Below are 20447 nucleotides of genomic sequence, written 5' to 3'. Positions count from 1 at the left end.
CCAGACGTTAAGATGGTCCGCGTTCCCAGACGGAAACACAGAGAAGCGATTGTATATAGTGTATAATGAATGTCAGAGCTAGAAGCGACTGTATATAGTATATATTGAACGCCGGAGCGAACTACTTTCCGGATGGTACCCAGGCTATATACATTGTAGGTTGCAGACAAAAGTAATAGGTTGATAATGTAAACAACAGCTGTGTGTATCTTACACCATTTCTTTGCATCACATCTTGATGATCACAGGCAGTAGAAATTAAAACCATCCAAGGTTGAAGGAAAATGCATAATGCATGAAATTTGAGAAAGTCCAATTGAGAAAAAATGAAGGTATGGATCCATGCGTACACAAAATTTGTACGTTCCGAAGTAAGAAGATGAAATTCCAATCAGTAGTGGTCTTAACACCACACATGAAAAGACTCTTTGTTCATACAATGTACATACTATAATTTCAAGGAGGGGGGGGACATGATAACTGAGTTTAACAACTCTTTCATATACTGGTACTGACCAGTATAAGTAGGTTGCAGAGAAGACTGAGCTAATGTCAACAGCCTAGTGTATCCCACACCTTCTGACCATGTCAATAACCACAGAAAAAGAAACCATCATAGGTTGAAAGAAAGCTCTGCATGAACTTTGAGTCCAGCATAATCAAGAAAGCAGGTAAAAGGATCTGTGTGTAATATACTATACAAAATTTGTACATTCTGAAATAGACGAGCAGGAAATGCTAGAGGATAGATAGTGGTCCAAACACCACTTCTTGAAAAGACGCTTACTTTGTACATTGTACAATGTATGTAAAAAAATTATTTTTTTAGAGGAGGGAAGATACATATTCTATACAGTTATGGCATCACTTTAGTCAAACAAACAATTTGGCATACTAGTACGAATACTCATATAGTTACTAGTACGAGTACTCTTAGTTTACAGGTATGTAAGCATGGTGATGCAGATAAGAAGATTGTTACAGGAGTGTATCTTATAATTACACCATTTCTGCACATTAAAAAGACATAATATTCAGGCACTTTTATCTTCCAAGGATTACAATTCTGACAAACACAGGAAGGTTTACTTCAGTTCAGAGTATTCCTTTAAGTTTGCGATGAAAATGTAACTTTTGGAAATAATTCATTTGATCCATTTACTTCTTTACGATTTCATATCACTGCAGATAGTCTTCTTATTAGATTTTGGACATTGATAGAAAAGAAACAGAAAAAGTATGAGTTTATGCTTGCAAATAATTAATGTTAAAAAGAAGAATGTTATGGTTTAGGCAATAAATGTACTTGGTCGAGTTATTTGGGCCAAGTTAAATTTTTCTTCATATCCTCCTGACTTATTATGTCTGTCTCCAGCCTGTTTATCATATTTGATAACATCTTTCCAAACTAGCATGACTATGCAAAGAGCAATTCTAATATATACACTTTAGGTACCTTTATCTCAACATTCACAGTTCATCGATATCCATATCACTATATAACAGCTTTTAAGCTGACAAAAGATGCAAAACTTCTTACACCAAAGCACAGGTTTAGAAACAATAGCCAAAACACTGCCACAAACAATGCATTATCTTAAGTAGAAAGTAATGATATTGTAAATAAATTTGATTTTGTATACTATGTTGCATTGGCAGTTTTAATATATCATTTTTCCATTTCATCATGTATTATTCTTTCTGGTGCATTTGCAACTTCTGTCCCTTGTAACTCTTCACAAATAATCACTTTTTAACTCAGCATTCGATATCAAATTTCCATTTAAACTATGCAGCATAATCTTGACTTTCTTCAATAAGGAACACTAACATATCACCCCTTCAAAACTGAATGTAGTTGGAATGTCCCAACTTTGGGGAACTTCCCAAACCTATTCCACCTTTCTTCTTCCACGTCATAACCTAACGTCATACTCCTATCGATATGGAACAGTACGTTACCATGGACACCATATCTCGTACCACCCGCTATACACACACACGGCGTGCAGGTACTGATATGAGTCCACCGGCCAGTCCGTATATTCAACATCATCATGTCCGCCCCATATCCGACAAAAAAGTACAACCGCTCTCTATAACCTACGATTGTAACCGGAATCTCAAAACATTCCGGTATCTTCAACCCAAAATCTATCCATGTATCGCATTCAGGATCGTAGTATAACAGTTTGTGTTGATTTTCTGTAGTCGCTCCCATCACAAATACATATCCCATGCATGTAGTAACAGAGCACATGGTGAAATCCAACGGTAAGTAGTCTACAAACTCCCAGTAGTCTCCTGTAGGGTTGTATCTCTCAACAGAGTGGAGACATTGTGATTTCGAGTCCATCCCTCCCATAGCATACACCCATCCATTCAAACCAACCATGTAGTGGTATTTCCTCTCCTGATGTAAGGATGCGATGTCTCGCCAGGTGTTTGTCTTAAGATTGTACACCTGTGCTTTAGACAAGGCAGGACCTACGGTGTAAGGTTGGTACTGTTTGCCTCCTACCACATACACACAGTTACCAAGACTGGCAGACGTGAAGGCCTCCTGGCTTCTTGGTCCTTCAGGTAGGGATGTGATCATGGTCCATGTCCTGGTTCCCTCGGTGTACAGGTAGAAATCATAGGCAGCAGCAACCAGTCTTCTCTTAGGGAGGGTCTTCAGTAGTGCTGTTTGGGAGATGTAAAATGAAGGGATTAAACTAAACCTGTTGTACAATGATACAGTTTTTGGGCCAATAGTACTTGAAATGCATAATAATATGCACGTCCTTGCCCCAAAGAAAACAATATACTACAAAGAAAACTATATACTATACAAAAACTACCAAAGACCACTCAGGAGATCAATAAATCTGGTCTATATGAACGGTGGTCACTATAGACAGGATTCAAATTCTTGTGTCCATTGGAAAAAAAAAAGTCATATACAGGACAAAAGGGTGTTTACTTTGGCTACATGTAAGTGGTCCTTATGGTGAGGTAGTCACTTGTTCAATTCTTTACATTTTCTCACAAGAAAAGACAACAATACATATAACATTGAACAGTAAATCATTCAAAGCATGACTTTCTCAAAGTATACATTCATCAATTAAATGTCAAGAGTCTACAAGCAATATAGTTTTTTTGCACAACAAGAAGTAGCACAATATCTTGAATATCTTTTTCTAGTTTAAAAAAAAATCATATCAACATAATCAACTCCCAGGACTTTAAACTGTTACTAGTAATGTCAAATGCAAACTGTTCAAGTATTTCAGAATATCAGTAAATACCTACCTACCTAAATCTTGAGAAGACAGTCCCAAATTCTCCACATCTTCAACTCTACAGTCTCTCACAAACTCTAGTATCTTCAGTCTCAAGTCAGCAAGATTAAAGTCTTCGCAAAGCCCCAAGATTTCTCCACAGTTCTCCAAGTTCACTTCACAATACAGGAACTCAGCACACATATCTAAGACTTCTGGCACCTGGAGAAAGTTGGCAGTCACCATAACATCTTGTACAGTCTCGAGACACAGCTCAAGTTCTGTGGTGTAAATAAAGTGCAGAATTTTTGCAAAACTTTCCGAAGAAATTCCTTGAAGTGTGATCATGTCATCTCGACTATCCTGCAGTCCACAAGTGAAGAAGGAATAAAAGTATGGGCAAGAACATGCGAGTACTGCTCGGTGCGAGAAAAACGTCTTTCCTTCTACGCAAACCGCTACATCGCAGAACCTCTGAAACGTCTGGAAGATGTAGAAGTTTGGATACAAGACTTCCTGCAGCATCTTAGATGATGGGACTTCCTCCGGGTCAAACTTGGCATTGAGTTTCTTGCAGATGTTCTCAATATTAGCAGTAGTGTGTCCACTGCGCTCAGTATCATACGCATAATCCAGAAAGGCATCTAGTTCCTTTTTTGACACACGGTCTGTGACATCAAGTGATGTCACCCTCCCTCCAGTCTTGGATTTTGCTGATAGTTTGTTGTAGAAAACATTGCTGATGGCAGCTAAGACCACACTGTGTGCCTGTACTGTATCTGCCCCTACTCTAACCTCCACATCAGTGAGACTATCCTCCTGGTACAGTCTGGATAGGACAGGCTGCATGGTTTGGAGGAACTTGACTTTCCTTTGCTTCTGTAGTGGACCACTAAAGGTCTCGGAGCTCTCCTTGGCTGCCATAATGCCTGAAGGGAAAAAAAGAGAGTAAAGTATTAAGATTTAAACCATTTCAATCAAAGTATTAATCTAATTTGATATTGGAGTGAACTGTTAGAAAGGTTAATTTTGTACTATATTGAACTAGAAACATTTAATAACGTTAAAACAATATCATACATTGTACTATTCATGTTGGGATGAAACAAATGCCCAAAGTATTTACAAATAAGTATATCTCTAGGGTCTATGCCTAGACCGAAATCAGTAATATTCAGTCATGTTATATCACGACACTTGTGCCATATTGAGTTTAGGGTGCTAAGAAGATGTCAATCACATATGTTATCATAAGTTACATGAATAGTAATAACTGCTAGTATGCCTCGCGTGTTTATGGGCCAAAAATAAACAAAATTGCAGACGACGTAATAAAGTCCAAAGGGAATACAAACCATTTTGAAGCCGCCAAAACGCCTAGAAATATGCGCGATGGTGAGGATGAAGCTACTGATCCTTCTAAATTCCTTACTATTCAAAATACTCAACCACATTCGACGGATAACGGCAAAATTCGAGAACGCGTTCGAACGCACTTCCTTCGAACACGCCCCCCTCCCCACTTTTGTCGTCTGCTCTTCCGCGGAGGTATTTTCGTGAAATTTAACGAGAAATCACTCAAAAGCGCAACCCAGAAGGACAGAACATTGCCTGGAGTACACTAAATAAGAACTTGCTCCATGAAGGTAGCTTTCAAAAGTTGCAAAACCCCAGCTAAACTTCGCTACACACCGTCGATCAGCTGGTACTAGTGAGATCAGGACCGGAACCGGAAATGGATATTTTTGTCCCACAATGCCCTGGGCGGGTCATCCCGCGTGGTGCATTGTGGGGCTCTTGCACTTGTTGAAGTCTACCAACCGAGTTGGAAGAAAAATGGAGAGAAAAATTGCTCAAACTGGCCCTTATAAGGGCGTTCAACTGATAAGCAACGTTGCAATTTGTTCTTTCCTTGATAATAGGTTGATAACATATGGTTAACATAGTCTGAGCAGTCGCAAACGTTGAAGACTGAGGGAAAATGTGTGAGGGGGGTGGGGGTGGTGGGGATCCTAGTGCGTGTTGTTCCATGTATGCTTTTTTTACAGGATGACAAAGGATGTTTCAAGAGAACGACGTCATCAAGCACCAGGTTCCCGAGTCTACAAATGGGGTCATTTTCACCCTTATTCCCCAACATACAATGTAAGACCTGATAAGCTATTATCACTGTTGTTGTTTGCCCTTCTGTTACGGTGCGGTGGCAAATTTGGTAAGCTTTTATTCCTGAGTTGATAGGTACATCGCTTACATGATTAATAATAGAAAACTGTATAGAAAAGATGTAACGTTATTTTCAGCAAACAAACCGTGTTTCTATACACGTAAAAGACAATGGGCACGAATCATGAAGTTCAAGGCTTGTATGTGCTCTCGGAAAAATGACGGTTGGTTTAAAGCAACATTTGAAGAATGTAATGCATCAGTAAACCAATATGACTTCTACTGAGAGGCATTCCTTGCATCCGCTGCCTTACGTGCCATTATTGCTGCCATTTGGATACAGACGATAAACCTGCTCCAGACAGCGACATTTTGTGATGTCTAAATGGTCTCAAATATCACGGTTTTTTATGTCACCAGAGACTGATGCCGCAAAGCTCAGGATGTGAGATGAATGACGTGAGAGTATTTTCCAGACTAAGGAAGCTTCTTTATGACATACATTTTTACATCACTTGGCCTTAATCTGGAAAATACACTTAATCTAGCCGTGGTTATATTATAAATAACCACGTTAACGTTATATATATATATATATAGAAAGAGAGAGAGAGAGAGAGAGATTATAACGTCCTTGATCTAACAAAGGTTATTTGTGCCAGCCTTGTAATCTTACGGGAGTTATAAATTATATGACGTTAAGGATATTACTTTTCCTTAGTATTTAAAATCATGATATGACGACAGGAGCAATGAAGTACATAGATTTTTGATGAAGTTACATGAACAAAGTGTAATGAGTACAGACTTTTCTCTGAATTGGTATGTATAAGAGCTATCAGTCTGTAGTTTTCAATTCTTCAAAGCCTTCTTCGGGCTATCAAAGAATGTGCTTCTCTAGTCGACCCTTTTATGTACGAGCGGGAAAAGGGCTTTTAAGCAAGGTAATTTTTCACCAAACCCTTTTAGCATAGCTACGGATCAGCAAGCTCTTTCAAGATGTGACGACGAATTGTGGAAGTTGTGCGCCCCTAGGTGCGTTCACTTCGATGTTATTACGTACTTTACCTTACTTCCGCTGACGGGTGCGTTGTGGGAGGTGAGTAGACCGTCTTGTGCCACACGTATCGCCTGTTGAGATGTTAGACCTCAGTAGGGATAAAATGTTGTGCTTCCGTATACCATGGCCAGACCGATCGCTTTGCAAAACCTTGACCTTTTGTAGTGACCACGTGCACTGAAAAAGGACATGAACTTTTCGACCTAACGTCTAAATCAGCTCTTCAGTATGTCACACACTATTAATAGTATAGGGCTTTGAACAGTCAATGTATGAATGAGCAGTAAACATTGTTCCCTTCTTTGTTCAGTTCGACAGATCCATCATCAGATCTTCAGTATGACTTATTTATCAAAAGCGATGATCTCCTAGAAAGAAGAAAGTAGTAGCACCACGAGACGTTTAGTAATTTTCAAGTCTTAAGTCAGCAACTGTTTTAAAAAGATTTTAAGACTAAGCCCATTGATTCAGCAGATGGTGATATATGCAAAAATAGGACCAAGTGAAGCCAACCATTTCTATATTCCATGAATTTGCTATGTGATATGTAAATCATTGACGATGTCGAACCAGGAAACTCAGTATTACAACATTTTAAGATTGTGACATCCTTTCCTAATGTTTTTTGCTGCCACCGGCTTTCAGATACTCATGACAAACCTGCATGAAGCTCTACTACTACTACTAAAAGTATTGTAAATGCAGAAACTTTCGCGGTGGTTAAATGTTCGCGGTTTTCGCGGCGGCCGCTTCACCGCGAATTTAAAACCACCGCGAACATTTTTTTTTCATAACAGTAAGAGACTACAGTGAATGGTGCTACCGCGAAATTAAAACCACCGCGAAAAGTCCATTTCCCGCTACCGCAAAATTAAATCTCTGCGAATTTAAATGCATTTACAATTGGAGTTGGACACTCGCTGTACATGTACTGCCCATCTGTTGTACATACAGATGTCACTTCCAAGGCCACAGTTCTCTGATGTCTCAAATTGGCTGATTAAGGTAAAAGCCCATCTAAAACCGGCTGTATCGAGACCTACGCATGCTGGTTACAATATAGCAGTTTACACGTAAGAGCTAAGTTTTTAGACATACAAAAATGTAGGCACGTACGTACATGTGTTAAGGACCTAAAAACAAATCCACTAGAAATTTGCCAAATAGAATAATAAGGTAAAGGATTTGGCTGTCATACGAGTTCACATGTCAGTGATTGTTGGGCAAGCCCCTTCAGTCTTGTCCTTTTGGAAAATTAAACTGTTCTCTTAACAATAGGAGAAGTCTGTTAGAGACTTTGTTGCACGCCCTGTAACCATCATGTCATTGTGCTAAGTCAGTAACGGCATAGAGAGAGTGATGATGCCATTTCATTGTCTCATCTTATCTAGATCTATTCCATTGTACTGCATACAAATTCCAATGTATTGTCTGCTGAGACAAATGGAGCTTCCTATTGTTCTTCCTATGTCATTCGATGACTATAATGTCAAGGGTGTTGGGGAAAACGTGCAATACAGTGGATTTCTGGCTTATCGTTTAGCATTATTGATAAGGTCTACCGATTGAGTTTTTCTTTGGAAATCAATGATAAATAGCAATTTAGATACGTTCAATCATTGTATTGCTCTTTTCGTAGTTGCTACTTTTTGGTATGTAGATAAAGCCCCGGTCACAAAGCGCGTACGATTCCTTGCGATTCCTTCCGATGCGCAGAATAAGCGCAGTGCGTCGTAAGTCGGGGGAGAATCGGAAGCAATGGTTTAAGTATATATAGCCGTGGTCACAAAGCGCGTAGTGCATCGTACGATGAGGTCATAAGAGCGTGCCTGCGTCAATCGCAGTGAATCATAGTAAATCGGGGAGCGTCGTATGGCGAAAAATAGAGCTGAAATGGATTTTGAACATGTTCAAAATTTCGCTATCGTCGTAAGATTTTATTTGCCCCCATAGCAGACTTCATTATTGCAATTTTTGTCTACTGATGAGGTTATAGATTTATGAATTGTTAGCATGTTGTGATGGTTTCAGTTTTCCCTGATATTGTGGATATTGACGAAAAGGGAAAATATATCAGTCGCAACTGCCACAGTCGCAACCAGAGAACAGCGCGCCCCGCACAGGTGATGCAGACAATTGTTTGATCGCTTCATGCACGTGAGTTTATAATTAGATCAAATCTAAGCTCTCGTCGGTCTTGGGTCAGTTTACCATAATCGTAATAACCATTGGGACAACTCGAACATAAAGGCAGGCTCTATGAGTCGGAAATAGATATGATATAATGCTTATGATATGATTTTTGTATGATGGCATCTTTTTGTTGATAGCATAGCATGATACGACCTTCGAAAGAGCCTGACACGTATAGCCGGCAAGCAGGCCGAGATAACCATACCAGTACTCACGCTTGATTTGAACTTTTGCTTGTAATACTCTTGTTGTCATGGTCTCTTTTAATTTATTTTTACAGTTAAATATATCATAGGAAGGTATTCAACAGCTAAGTCCACATTTTGTTGGATAAAGAAGCACAAAAGCGGCCAGGCGGCTATTCAAAAAAGACACAAGTGAAAAATCGTACGACGCTGGAAAAATTTTGAACACCATCCGATGCGTTGCGATGGCTGATTTTGCTTACGATTTTGCTGCGATTTACTGCGCTCATCGTACGATATGCGGAATATACCATCGCAAGAAATCGTACGCGCTTTGTGACCGGGGCTTAAGGGAGTCCGATGAGAAGGCATTTTGAAGTCTTCCCTGCCCCTGCTCAAGCTTAAGGCTTTAAACGAATTTTGCCCAGTGAATCGAAGGGCATCTGAAAGGCTCTTCTAACCTTAGCGTTACCATTGATTTGCTATAAAATGCGTTTTAGTACAGCCATCCAGCGATTAAACCCTCAATCAGGGGACCCAAGCTTGACAAAAACCCACACGCACATGACCCACTGTGCATCTTTATTTGGTGATCACAATTCTTGTCATATCTTCAGAGCTTGACCATCTTGTCTAGCGTAATGAAGAAAAAAACATCGACATATTTCTGTCAATCAGCTGCAGCATCAATTACTCGATGATGTTTCTCAATGGTAATTCGTAGTGACAAGATGGTGGTTCGTGTTACATACGGACACGAAGGGTATGGGTCGAGGCGACTGAAAGGATTAACATTGTAAGTCCACATAATACCGTGTCTCGTCAGTTAAGCTTGCTTTGACAGAAGCCTGTCGCTTTTCGATCAAAACGGATAAATCTGTGTTTGCTTAAGGGAGTCTGGACTATAAGACTAAAATTAAAGCTATGTACTCTTATCCCAATGCTTAAGTTACTCGATTAACGTACTTCCACATATAAACTTAACTTCTATCTCAGTATCTGATACTTTTGATTTTTAATACCTAGTAGACACTTTGTAAGATGTATCTTATATGAGAACGTTGATGACATAGCTACAATGTTTCTCATTCACTAAGGGTTATGGTCTCATCTGATGACGTCAGCACCGTAGTGCTTACGTCATACATACGCCCCAACGGACACGTCATGACCACACGAAACCCCGTGTAAATAAAAAACACTATGATGTTATCATTGTGGTTCTTGAGCGTGTGTGTTGAGCGTCATGAGGGGATGAGTGTGAATTATTTATAGCAGGTGTCCTGCCCTGGTTCAAGGATTTCAATCATCAACTCACTATAGATACACGAATACGTAATCATGAAAATTGTTGGAAATATACAAATGGTCATGTATACGTAGTTGAAATATGAGTCACTTTTTATTCTTGCGACCACTTTTTGTTCCTTAAGATAGTACATGTACCTTCACATAAACCTGATTCTAAAGAAATGTAGTAGCTTTATATTCAGACTAGCTATAGGGTTTATCCATGACGTTGACCTAAAGTGGGACCCAATCGTTCGAGGTTTAACCTAAAAAATAATCGAAATTAGGGTATCCAAAAACTTGTTATACCAGAATAAAGTTCTCCATACACTTTTCCATTGCAACGGGAGCGAGCCGAAAACATCGCGGATATCCTTGTTCTAAATGCTTTAGAACTTTTGTTGCTCATGAATGCGTTTCACGGAAGATATAGTAGCTTTCTAGTTTATGTTATCACATGATTTATATGTTGGATCATACAAAGTGAAAAGATTTTGTACGGTACCTATTCCGCAGGCAAAGTTAAAGCTTGAGATTTGTTGCCAAAAGCATCTCTTTTGTATATGAAGAGCTTTTTCATGTACCGAAGACGAATAGTCGGATATCGTTCTATTGCAAACGCCATTAAGATAAGACTAAAAACTCAGCCTTGAACTTTATTTCTTTATCACAAGAGTAAAAAGTCCATAGCCTAAGTCATCCATTAGCAGTTGATAGAATCTAAACTATCAGATGTGAAATTACACTTATTACAGACAGGAAGCTACATGCAATTGCAAGTACATGGTCCATGGTAGAAACATATGAGACGAACATGTGGCAATGAACAGTTATATAATTTCAAAAAGAGACTACTCGAATACTAGTGTTGGCTATATAGATGAATTATGTTTATCTTCAGGGAGACAAAGAGTCCCACTTTTTGTTCAATTATGTGTTTCTTCTTTTTAAAATAAAAATAGCACCTTCAGTACCCTTCCTATTGGTCTTCGACCATGAGTGACATCATTAGAAAACACCAGTAGGTCCTTACGTTGTCCGTATCACGTCAGCCCCGGCTTATGTTACTTCCGTTGACAGCCCGGTCAGGTCTCCACACAGGGCGAGGTCATTGTCGGGTATATTTAGAGCCAGCCTAACGTAGAGAGAGTTCATAGCAGACGGGTGAGAGACCAAGGGAGGCGGAGGATGAAATGTGGTTGAAGATCTGGGTGGAATTTTCAGCTGATTGATTTTGGTGGGGCGAACGCTGTTTCAATGTGGTGAGAAATACTTTCCTACGAATTGTGTGTAGTTAGGTGACGTCTAATAGCTACAGGCGGTGGGTTTTATCATTCGTGTCACAGCAAGAATGGCTTAGTAGAGAGATAGGCTTCTAAATGAGGTTCATTTGCCTGCGTTGTATTTGCTGTTCTCTTCGTGTACATATTGCTTCAACAAGATATTCTCCATCGCAACATTGCCTTTAGATATACTATGCAGTAGCATTGGTGAGTATAGTCTATGTTCCATTCGCCAATGTCAGTAAGGACTACGATTTGGATCAAATGTCTTTGACGACGAGTTGCTTTTGCGAATTTAGGCATGGTATCTTCATTACTGAGTGCAAAACCGATGCTAGACTTTGTTTTAAATTTGCATGGGAATGTGGTGCAACGTCCGGAAATGTATTCTTGGGGGCTTTAGAAGCTTTTAGCTGCAAGTAAGCCAGTCATTTTAAACACTGCCATATTGGTACTAGACTAATACCAGGTTGTTCTGAGAGGCAGTTAGGTTTACAGCAATGCAAGGCTGCATTTTAAAGCTAGTGTGAAAGGTATGGTTGGCCAACTGCATCTATTATTGCCACCACATTACAAGTTACAATCGTTACATATATTCGTAAAGCAATATCTTACCAGGCCAATTACAAGAAACAGGAAAAAGACGGATAAACAATAATGCAGAATACGATGTAGCTTGTGAGTAATCTTGTCTTAATGCTGACTATAAATTCTAACTTGGGTTTGGTTTCTTCTTCTGAAACAGTACGGTAGGCAAAGACCATGTTAACTTGATAATGTTATACCTTTTCAAGTTTATTTTATGTCAGGCCAAGTATATGTAGTATGTATTCTCTGTATAAGGAGTTATGATACACCCAGATGTTGTTTAGGCCGTTATTTAATCCACACTACGTCATAGCCGGAGTTCGGGGATTAGAAACTAGAGATCGGCATTCAGACTGCTCCAGGCAGGGTCAGGGCACGTGTCAAAACGATCGTTTAGTCGCTAGACTTGAAAATTGAGCCTTGCTCTGGGCCCTTTGTTCGCTAGCCGTTGGGTCGCATCAGTTGTAGATTGGCTTATCATCTTCCAAATGTGGCATGTCAATCATTCTTACTTCCGGGAATTCGAAATAACGCCAACATTCCAATGTCAAAAAGCGTACGATGGATAGAATTTAGATCTGTCTTGTATATTCTTGGACTTAAAGAATGTTTCTAGTTTATTCAAAATTTTGTTTATTTGTACATTCAACTTATATAGCAAAGATTATGGTATATGAATATAAATCTACTTCTATCAGAATGATTCTATTAAAAATACGATTGAGAAAATGCATCGACAATTCTATATGTATACGTGTAGTTTATTAGATTTTGAGCCAATAAGCAATTCACTAGAGGACTATAGAGAAAACGTTGCTTAAAGACGGTAATTCTAAGTTAAATCATCTCCTTTGAAATGGTCATTAAAGAGAGATTACAAGGCGAAATCGATCGATTGTCCACAGCGTGCTTGGTGGTCTATATCACATGCAGGATTTAGGTGAAAGCTAGTAATTAGATAGCAAGTGACCCTGATCTTGGACGGAAGGTCAAGAGTTCAATTCTCAATTGCCATGCTGTCATTAATTGTATGCTGTCGTGCTGCTATACATAGTACTGTCACTCATGCTGTCACAGCTGGTATTCATTTCATGCTGTCCTGCTAGGATTCGTTGTATGCTGTCTCACTGTCACACCTAGCAAATGCATAGATTTTGGAAACGGGCAGACGTTGCAGACCTTTCGTCAGTGACTGAAGCGCCTGTAGACATCATTGAAAGTGCTTCTAAGCAGTTTATAATTGCAATAGACAAACAATTCACACCAGTCAAATTAGCTCAAACATGCTCTCACTTAACCTGCCTCAAGAAATGACAGGACATTCAATCACGCACCAGGAAAAGGCTCTCGAACAGTGTGGTCAGACAGTACTGAAAGTAGCTATACTTTTGTCCATCACCACCTTCTCAAGATGCAAGAACACTTGTCAGTTGTAAACTACTGATTAGCTACTGGACTGGAGTACTAATACGTATGCAGAGCTTTAAAGCTTATCTTAGTAACCATTTCTATTCATGGCTAGTTTTTCCTACAGCAGGTTTTCAACCAAATACTATGATTAGATTTGCGATTGTGATGAAAACCTAATGCTGGGATTTATTCTACACTGTCGAGGTGTCATACATTTTATGCTGTCGCGCTGTCAACTATTTTATGCTGTCGGGATGAAATTCATTCATGCTGACATTCCGTCATTCACTTTAAACTGTCGTGCTGTCACATCTTGTGCTATGATTCAATCTATGCTGCTGTGCTCTGATTTATTCTATGCTGTCGTGTTGCCATCCATTTTATGCTGCTATGCTGTCATCCAGTTTATGCTGTCATTCATTTTATGTTGTCAATGCTGTCATGCTGTCATCCATTCCAGGTAAGCGAAAAGACGCGAGTGACTGAGAGGATTGGGGTGAACGCAGAGCCGCGGTGTTTCCGGATATATCCATCAGAAGCGAACGTTAAGTCGACATGCCTAAGCTTTACTATCTACAAAAGACGGGCTTCCTGGCCCTGTTCACCATGATGGTGGTATTCACGGCGGTATTGATGTTTTTGTAATGATACGACGAACGGTGTGGGATAAAGGGGACTTTATCCATGGACTGTCACGGAAGGACCTGAACCAGTATTAACGTTATACACAATCTCGTCTGCCTGTCTGCTGTGTATGTGCACGTACAAGCTTAAGTGACCAGCTGGGTTGATCACTCAAGAGAAAGGAACCAGAACTACAAAGAAATCATCCGTTTGTCTGTTGAAAGAATATTGAGAAGAGTTCAAGATGTCCAGGAGACCAACGTACAACAGGCAAGACTCCTTGTCCGCCACTCTTCAAGAAGCCTTCATAAAATACGACAAGAAGAAAACGGGAAAGGTAAGACACTGAAAGTATGGAGAGCTTCTTGTAAGCAGGTTTGGCTCTTAAGCTTTTTTTTTACATAGCCATATAATGTAGCAAGCTGTGTCCCTATTCTGTAGTATAATTGTTAGGCAGCCTTTTCAAAAGTTCATTCATATCATACGTAATTCACTGTACACAAGACTGTCATCCTACATACCTGGATTTAACTGAATGGAATTAAGCAGTAGATTCAAATACACTTATGACATGTGACAACCCCTTGCATGGTATACATAGGAAAATATATTGAAGAAGGTCTAGACGCTAGAAATCCATTATTTACGTAAAAGACCATTCTCATCCCGTAATATGCATAGTTTACTGTCTTGTATTAAGTAGATTAGCCCTATGGAGTTGTAGTTATGTATCAGTAAATGCCATGCTTTGTACCTTGTACAATAGTTGCAGAATAACGTTTTATATCAGCATCATCATCGGTCTCTCCCGTATTGAAAGGGGTTGGCCATAGACGGTCATGACATCTTCGTTGATGACAATTTTGGCATGCATACAAGAGCAATAATCTGACGCTATTTGTCACATTCGTTTATTCAAATCTTAAGTTTGATTTCCTAGAATGTAATAACAGTATGCAATCATGTAAACCTTCACTAGACCAATGATCTAAAGATATTTGTCACATTCGTGTGTTCAAATCTTACGTTTGATTTCCTAGAATGTAATAACAGTCTGCCATCATATAAACCTTTACTAGACCAATAATCTACATTTATTTGTCACATTCGTGTGTTCAAATCTTGCGTTTGATTTTCTAGAATGTAATAACAGTCTGCCATCATATAAACCTTTACTAGACCAATAATCTACATTTATTTGTCACATTCGTGTGTCCAAATCTTACGTTTGATTTCCTAGAATGTAATAACAGTCTGCCATCATATAAACCTTTACTAGACCAATAATCTACATTTATTTGTCACATTCGTGTGTTCAAATCTTGCGTTTGATTTTCTAGAATGTAATAACAGTCTGCCATCATATAAACCTTTACTAGACCAATAATCTACATTTATTTGTCACATTCGTGTGTTCAAATCTTGCGTTTGATTTTCTAGAATGTAATAACATTCTGCCATTATATAAACCTTTACTAGACCAATAATCTACATTTATTTGTCACATTCGTGTGTTCAAATCTTACGTTTGATTTCCTAGAATGTAATAACAGTCTGCCATCATATAAACCTTTACTAGACCAATAATCTACATTTATTTGTCACATTCGTGTGTTCAAATCTTGCGTTTGATTTTCTAGAATGTAATAACAGTCTGCCATCATATAAACCTTTACTAGACCAATAATCTACATTTTGTCACATTCGTGTGTTCAAATCTTGCGTTTGATTTCCTAGAATGTAATAACATTCTGCCATTATGTAAACCTTCACTAGACCAATGATCTAAAGATATTTGTCACATTCGTGTGTTCAAATCTTGCGTTTGATTTTCTAGAATGTAAAAACAGTCTACCATTATGTAAACCTTTACCAGATGGACATTCACGACCTGTTCCGCGCGCTGCGCATGCTGGGACTGAACCCGACGGAAGAACAGATCATCTCCATCCGCAGGGATATCGACGACGGGTCGGGGTTCGTGCACTTCGACGACTTCTGCAACATCGTCAGAAGGTACAACCTCCGTCTGTCAATAGACGACCCATCATCTTTGCAATGTATCGAAAATGGGTGTTAAAACTTTAGAATATACATTAAATTGGTCCAAATCGTACGTTAATAAGGATGATGTGCTTAGCTCTGATTGCAGCCAAAAAGATGGTTATGCTTTTGATGTTCGTTCGTTTGTAGAAAAAGTCTTAACATTTGAGATACAGCTTGGGACTGGTAGTATGTTGTGCAAATCAATTAGTTAAGCTCCAGCATAATCATGTCTCTTCAGGCTCAGGTTCCCTGAATTCTGGCTCACTTCCCCAGAATTCTTGTTCAGGTTCCCAGAATTTTGACTCAGGTTCCCAGAATCTGGCTCACCTTCCCAGGATTCTGGCTCAGGTTCCCAGAATTCTGACAAAGTTTCTACAAATGCTGGCTCATGTTCAAGAGTTCTGGAGGGTTTTGGCAGAATTAATTGGCTTTGTAGCTGGAGACATCTCATTGCGACCGACAATATATCACACAAATGTAATTTCAATTGACATATCCATCTCCAAGTTATCTTGCTTTTAGAATTAAAAACTGGATTTCCGGAATTATAACCTAAATTTTCATCATCCTGTTAGACATTATATTTACAAATGATAATTAATTTGTAAATATCTTCTAGCTATAAAGTTACGAGATTAAAGATTTTCCGGAATTTAACTATCAATTGGATCCCTTTGAACTGCAGTTGCTTTTATCCTCACGTAGCGTGTCTCCACGTAATGATGGGATCTTTATAGTTTTTATACATTTTTTCTTTCCCAGATTAATGTACCAAGCAGAAGAGGAGCACGCCGCCGATGATCTGAGAGTGGCGTTCCAAATGTTCGACAGAGAAGGTTCTGGGTACATACGGGCAACCGAATTTAGGTACGCCTTCGTTTCCACTGTACATGATTGAAAACAATGGTACACTGCAGAAACATATAGTATTGCTTACGAAACAACGTTGTCATGGATACAAAATCAAGTGTCATAGGAACTTAGTAGAGAAAACAGCCATTTGTTAGTATGTAAGTGACCCCCCCCCCCCCCGCATGGATAACACATAGAACGGTGTAACTTTAGATACACCTAGTACTTGATTGTTGTCACACTTTTAGGTTTTCTTGTTCTCTTGCCCAAACCACTGCTAGTGCAATGTGATATTTGATTACGTTTCAAAGGCGGCAAGTATGGTCCACTACGTTGTATCTATTTTTCTTTGCTCGAACTGAGCATGGATGTGATTGTTTTCGTTCTTCGGCGCTTTAAGGGCACTTCCATGTATTCCGATTATGTTTATGATCTCTTGCCAGAACCACCAAGAGAAGGCAAGGTCAAAAAACTGTGGAAGTTGTATTGAAAGCAAAAGTGACCTTGTTGGTCAATACTATATTTTTCTTGGCACCATAAGATCCACTATAAGTGGCTTGCTTTCGTACGACGTAGTTACAAATTATGGTGGATTTGGCGTTACTATACCCCTTGCCTCTTTCTAGAACCACTTCCATAATGAATACTTTGAAGAAAAATGTAAACACATGCAACCACAGGCAACACATATACATGTAATAATAATAAAAAAAATGATACAAGGGCTCATTGATGTTATACTCAATGTTGATATACACGGCCCTACCATTCTATTTTCCTTGGCACGATCATATAATCTTGTTTGTTGTTCTACTACTGTGTAAAATGGTGGCTATCACTTGTTTATGCCTTTGTTATCTTGCCAGCACAACTGAAATAGTATAAGGTCGTTTGCGACTGACATTGACATTGACATGACACTACTCACTGCCATGTTTTCCTTGGCAGGGCTTGGGCCAAAGCATGATCAAGTTGTCATTTATGGACGATCGAATAACAACATGTTTTGACCATCCTTATATACTCTCTAAATGCTCTGCATATTATCAATGTTGCCAGGGTGACATACATGGCCTTACTGTATACTATAGCTGTTTTTCTTGGCCTATTTCAATGTCTGCTATGCATGTATTAGAAAAAGTTAGTGTTACTCATAATCATACGTCACAAGATGTTGTAGCCATTGTTACATTTTCCAAACTCCAAACATTTTTAGGGTACATTCATGATTTTACAGTCCAAGTTTTTGTTTTTCTTGGCATGGCACTTTTTATGCTTAGTAAATTATATGCACAGATTGTTGGTGCCATTTCAAGAATCCTTGGTTTAAAATATTGACATTGTTGCAGCTAATTTATGGCCTTACTGTTGACGATGCTGTTTTTCTTGGCATGATGTTCGTTTTGCTTGCCTAGTAGACTAGTGGATACTGCCATTTATAGAGCTATGTCTGGCCTGGATGGTGAAATGCTGTTTGCTATATATTCTAGACGCCATACATACATACTGTCAACATTGAATGGGTTACATTTTTAGCCCTACTTCTCACGACATTGTTTTTCTTGGCATGATGTAATGATTAATACAATGTAGTTCTCTGGCGCACTTTCAATGTTGATAACTGCCGACCATCAACTGCCTGACCGAATGACCACAATGGCTCTGACACTTGGCTATCCCGATAGTCAATTGAAACTACAATTCATCAGAGTACATTCAAGTATCTAATAGTATATTCTTTATTGAATGCTAAAATGCAGATATCTCAAGTTCACAGTCCATGCTCTTAACGCTTTCTACTTCAAAGGTACCTATTGTTACAGTAGCAAAAAATAAAACAAGCACCGAAAACGCAACCCCAGAACACAAGATATTAAAACAAGTTACCGATGCAGTACCATAATATGCTGCTAGGGGACCCATAATCTAAGCATTTCAAGCTCTTACCCGTATACTAAATATAAAGACAATCCGTCTGGACGCTCTATATGTATTTTGCAGACATATCTTCGTCACAAACACTCAGCAGTCACCACGTGCAATACCCCTCGTTTAACAGAGGTGAACAACACAATAAGAGCACCAAAAGAAGTTATGGTTATTAAGATTTCTCTTCTCCCTTCCCCATGCAGGAAGGTGATGACGACATTAGGGTACCGGATGAGTGTACAGGAAGTGGACGACATCCTGAAGATGGTTGACGTCACAGGAGATGGAATGATCAACTACGAGGAATTCATCAACGTTTTGGCCGCGTGAAGGAGAAAATAATTCAATGTCTGCTTTTTATTGATTTATACTGACAGCTATGGGATATGAGGAGAGATGCTTTGAGTCTCTAAGCTTCAGCTAAAAAAATTGCAAACTAGAATTAATAAACACCAGCTAGCTAAGGGTATATCGCCCCTTAAGTAAAAAACGTCGTGTGTAAGCACGTCGACCGATGATGATGATTATTAACACTAAATTCATAAGGAAATATTCTCATTGATTGATATGATGTAACAATGTTACCGGTAGCTGTGGATATAATGACAATTATTGTAAATTCCTCTAGAGACTTTAAATTAACATTAAATTCGCATGGGGTATTCTTTTCGATCAAGAAGATGTAACAATATCAATTGTAGCTATTTGTATAATTAGACTTATTTTAAGTCCAAAGAAAAATAAAGTCCGTTTTGAGAAAAATAGAATTTAGAAAGGAGAACGAACTAACAATGAATTGGTACAAATATTCTAATTGATTAAAATGTCTCACCGATATATTTTGAGGCAGTATAAAGGTGATGTGTAAATGACAGGATATTTCTTAAGCATATAAATATCATTGGTTAAAACTTGTAAAATATTGTGATGTAAGCATATCAATTATCATCTGGTTGTAATGTGAGGCAGTGTTATTTTGGGCTTATTTAGTGTGCGATGTGTTAATTTGCTATTACCCCCGGCCCTTGTGTCAACTTTTCTTCAAGCTTGGGGAACGTTGTTTTATCACCAATGAAAAGAATATGGGCAATTTTAAGAACATAATATTTATATCAAATCTGAATCGTGCCGTGTCGCGATGTATAACATACATTTTACCTGGGCTGTCGGGTAAAGAATCAAATGGCTGAGGTATTAAGCGATTATCACTGCAATAACTTGATCGGTACGTAGTGATTTGCAGGAGTAACGCTGTGTTGGTTGGAAGAATCGTTGTTGCACATATTTATGGGCTATATAACGTACGGTATGTACGTTTTAAGTGAGGAATGTGCGGTTTTGTACAACACTCTCCGACAAAAAATCAACTACTCGCTCTTGCTTTTGTAACACTAATGTTGATGTACATACCCGTATGTACGTATTTTATGCCTCTTTACCAAATGGAATATATAAACGGTACCAAGGCATGCTTCAAAGTATGTCAGATTATCGATTATCGTTAACAGAGGTTGTTGCGGAGGTTGTAAATAACAAACGGCATGGTCTGGGGGATTTG

General features: G+C 38.8%; 2 protein-coding genes across 5 annotated transcripts; one reads left to right on the top strand and one right to left on the bottom strand.

The window, feature by feature from the left end:
* Positions 1–702: 702 nt before the first annotated feature.
* On the bottom strand, positions 703–4704 carry LOC118406136 (kelch-like protein 9). Its single transcript, XM_035806002.1, has 3 exons — positions 4622–4704; positions 3302–4195; positions 703–2685 (listed from the first exon to the last, which is right to left on the bottom strand). Exons 2-3 carry the CDS (start codon positions 4188–4190, stop codon positions 1835–1837), a joined length of 1740 nt encoding a protein of 579 aa, XP_035661895.1. The 5' UTR covers positions 4191–4195; positions 4622–4704; the 3' UTR covers positions 703–1834.
* A 6563-nt stretch (positions 4705–11267) lies between these two features.
* Positions 11268–19620, top strand: LOC118405815 (calmodulin-A-like). Of its 4 annotated transcripts, none has more exons than XM_035805589.1 (5): positions 11268–11419; positions 13899–14399; positions 15939–16078; positions 16871–16975; positions 19093–19620. In XM_035805589.1, the coding sequence occupies exons 2-5, from the start codon at positions 14307–14309 to the stop codon at positions 19217–19219; spliced, it is 465 nt and encodes a 154-aa protein (XP_035661482.1). In that variant the 5' UTR covers positions 11268–11419; positions 13899–14306; the 3' UTR covers positions 19220–19620. The 4 variants fall into 4 exon arrangements, with proteins under 4 accessions (XP_035661482.1, XP_035661485.1, XP_035661484.1 ...); XM_035805592.1 differs by having other exon boundaries at positions 11274–11419; positions 14208–14399; XM_035805591.1 differs by having other exon boundaries at positions 11275–11419; positions 14214–14399.
* Positions 19621–20447: the final 827 nt, after the last annotated feature.

Source organism: Branchiostoma floridae, chromosome 18, assembly GCF_000003815.2.
Source record: "Branchiostoma floridae strain S238N-H82 chromosome 18, Bfl_VNyyK, whole genome shotgun sequence".
In the NCBI taxonomy this organism is placed as follows: Eukaryota; Metazoa; Chordata; class Leptocardii; order Amphioxiformes; family Branchiostomatidae; genus Branchiostoma; species Branchiostoma floridae.
This window is presented reverse-complemented; position numbering and strand designations above follow the sequence as displayed.

Coding starts and splice junctions, on each gene's coding strand:
- LOC118406136 (XM_035806002.1), bottom strand. CDS start 4,190: ATGGCAGCCAAGGAGAGCTCCGAGACCTTTAGTGGTCCACTACAGAAG. Junction 2,686..3,301: donor ACTGTCTTCTCAAGATTTAG/GTAGGTAGGTAT, acceptor TCTCCCAAACAG/CACTACTGAAGACCCTCCCT.
- LOC118405815 (XM_035805589.1), top strand. CDS start 14,307: ATGTCCAGGAGACCAACGTACAACAGGCAAGACTCCTTGTCCGCCACT. Junction 14,400..15,938: donor ACAAGAAGAAAACGGGAAAG/GTAAGACACTGA, acceptor AACCTTTACCAG/ATGGACATTCACGACCTGTT. Junction 16,079..16,870: donor TTCTGCAACATCGTCAGAAG/GTACAACCTCCG, acceptor TTTCTTTCCCAG/ATTAATGTACCAAGCAGAAG.